At 41.2% G+C, this 1,664-nt stretch overlaps 1 protein-coding gene across 1 annotated transcript in view; it reads left to right on the top strand.

The window, feature by feature from the left end:
* The first annotated feature begins 599 nt into the window (after window positions 1-599).
* The window catches only part of sass6 (SAS-6 centriolar assembly protein), a 14,536-nt gene continuing 13,471 nt past the window's right edge, over window positions 600-1,664 (top strand). Inside the window, 1 exon segment of the mRNA XM_005734253.2 lies at window positions 600-857. Within this exon segment, the coding sequence (XP_005734310.1) occupies window positions 796-857 (62 nt within the window). The 5' untranslated portion in view covers window positions 600-795.

Genomic DNA, 1,664 nt, shown 5'->3' with positions numbered 1-1,664 from the left:
ACACAGATATCCCCCTAAAATAGCTAAAACTAAAAACAAACTAAAAACTACTTCCAAAAACATTCAGCTTTGATATTAATGAGTTTTTTGGGTTCATTGAGAACATGGTTGTTGTTCAATAATAAAATTATTCCTCAAAAATACAACTTGCCTAATAATTCTGCACTCCCTGTATATGCACAAAAGAGCATTTTAAGCCTAATCTTAAAAGCAGTTCGTGTCTGTCTCCTGAACGCAAACTGGGAGATGGTTCCATAGAAGAGAGCACTGAAAACTGAAGGCTCTCCCTCCCATTCTGCTTTTAAACACTCTTGGAATGACAAGTAAGTCTGAGAGCTGTATTGGAGTCCTTACCATACTATAAGGTCTTTAAGACAAAACGGGGCCTGATTATTCAAGATTCTTCAAGATTACTCAAGGTAGGACTTACCTACCTGAAAGCAATTTCTATCATTATAGCATATGGCTTTTTAAAACTAAACTAAATTAAATGTATCACACTATCACCGTGTGGGTCGCTGTGTGCTGTTTCCACTGTGGCCAGCAGGTGGCGGTGTCGGTACCAGGCTTCATGTCTGCCGTCCACCATTAAAGCGTAGAACAAAAAAAGGACCATATGTTCCGTTTGTACGGTTGGCGCCTGAAAAGCGCCAAATTGAAAGATACCAAACACTACTGATCCAGCTGACTGATGAAAACCAGCATCACTCAGAAATACTCTGATATACGAACCTTTAACGTTGATCGATGTTCTGACTCGTCACAGCGGCACCGCAGGGAAAGACGGTTTTTGTCATGGAGGAGCTCTTCAACAAAGTGTTGCAGGTTAATGTCAGATGCAGGGACTGCGAGGAAAGGTAAGCCTGTGCACACGGACACGGACGCACTATTTAAACAGCTTTGTTTGAAGTTACAGCTGACGAGAAGAATAATTACGGTTATTCTGTCGGCACACACGAAACCTCCCCATCCTGACTGCGGCAAACAGCTGTCGGTCCAATCCAACCGGGGAAAACAAACAAACGTGTTGCACAGACTAATGCAAAGCACGTTAATATTAATCAAATGAATGGTAACCCAAAGCGTACTGCAAATCCAAGAGTTTCTCAAGGCAAAGAAATTGGATATTCTTGAATGGTAAAGTTAGTCGGCTGTTCTCAACCCAGCAGCATGTTTTTCAGTTACAGAAGACAACGCTGAGAGATTCAGAGACAAACAGCTGGAGGCCTGGCAGAGCATCTCAAGGCAACATGTAGTGGTGTCCGTGGGTTTGACTTTAGCTTGTCTAATTATGTTTGAGCCTCTGAAAACGGCAAACTGCTGTGTGTCCTAAGCAGTTTCTGCAGGTAAACCCCTGAATTAAAGCTAAATGTCTTCATTTTAGGTGCATCTGGATTGTTTGATTTAAAATCCACCCTGGTGGGTTACAGAGACAAAATCACAAAAATGTGTCTTTGTCAGAATACTTGTATTGTAAATATACACAATAATGGAAACAGAGTAGAACTTTTTTTTGTGCATTTTGGGTTTTGGTAACCATTCAAAATTCTTTTACTGTACAAGTGTGCAAGTGTGCTTCACATACACAAACAGTTGTGAGAGAACACATCTGTATATTGAACCAGATGGTGCTCTGACAGCAATGTTCACTGCAGCAGTACCAG

This window comes from Pundamilia nyererei, unplaced genomic scaffold (genome assembly GCF_000239375.1).
Source record: "Pundamilia nyererei isolate P.nyererei 1_Seehausen unplaced genomic scaffold, PunNye1.0 scaffold00057, whole genome shotgun sequence".
NCBI lineage: Eukaryota > Metazoa > Chordata > Actinopteri > Cichliformes > Cichlidae > Pundamilia > Pundamilia nyererei.
Note: the sequence above shows the minus strand (reverse complement) of the source record. Positions and strands in the feature narration are given on the sequence as shown.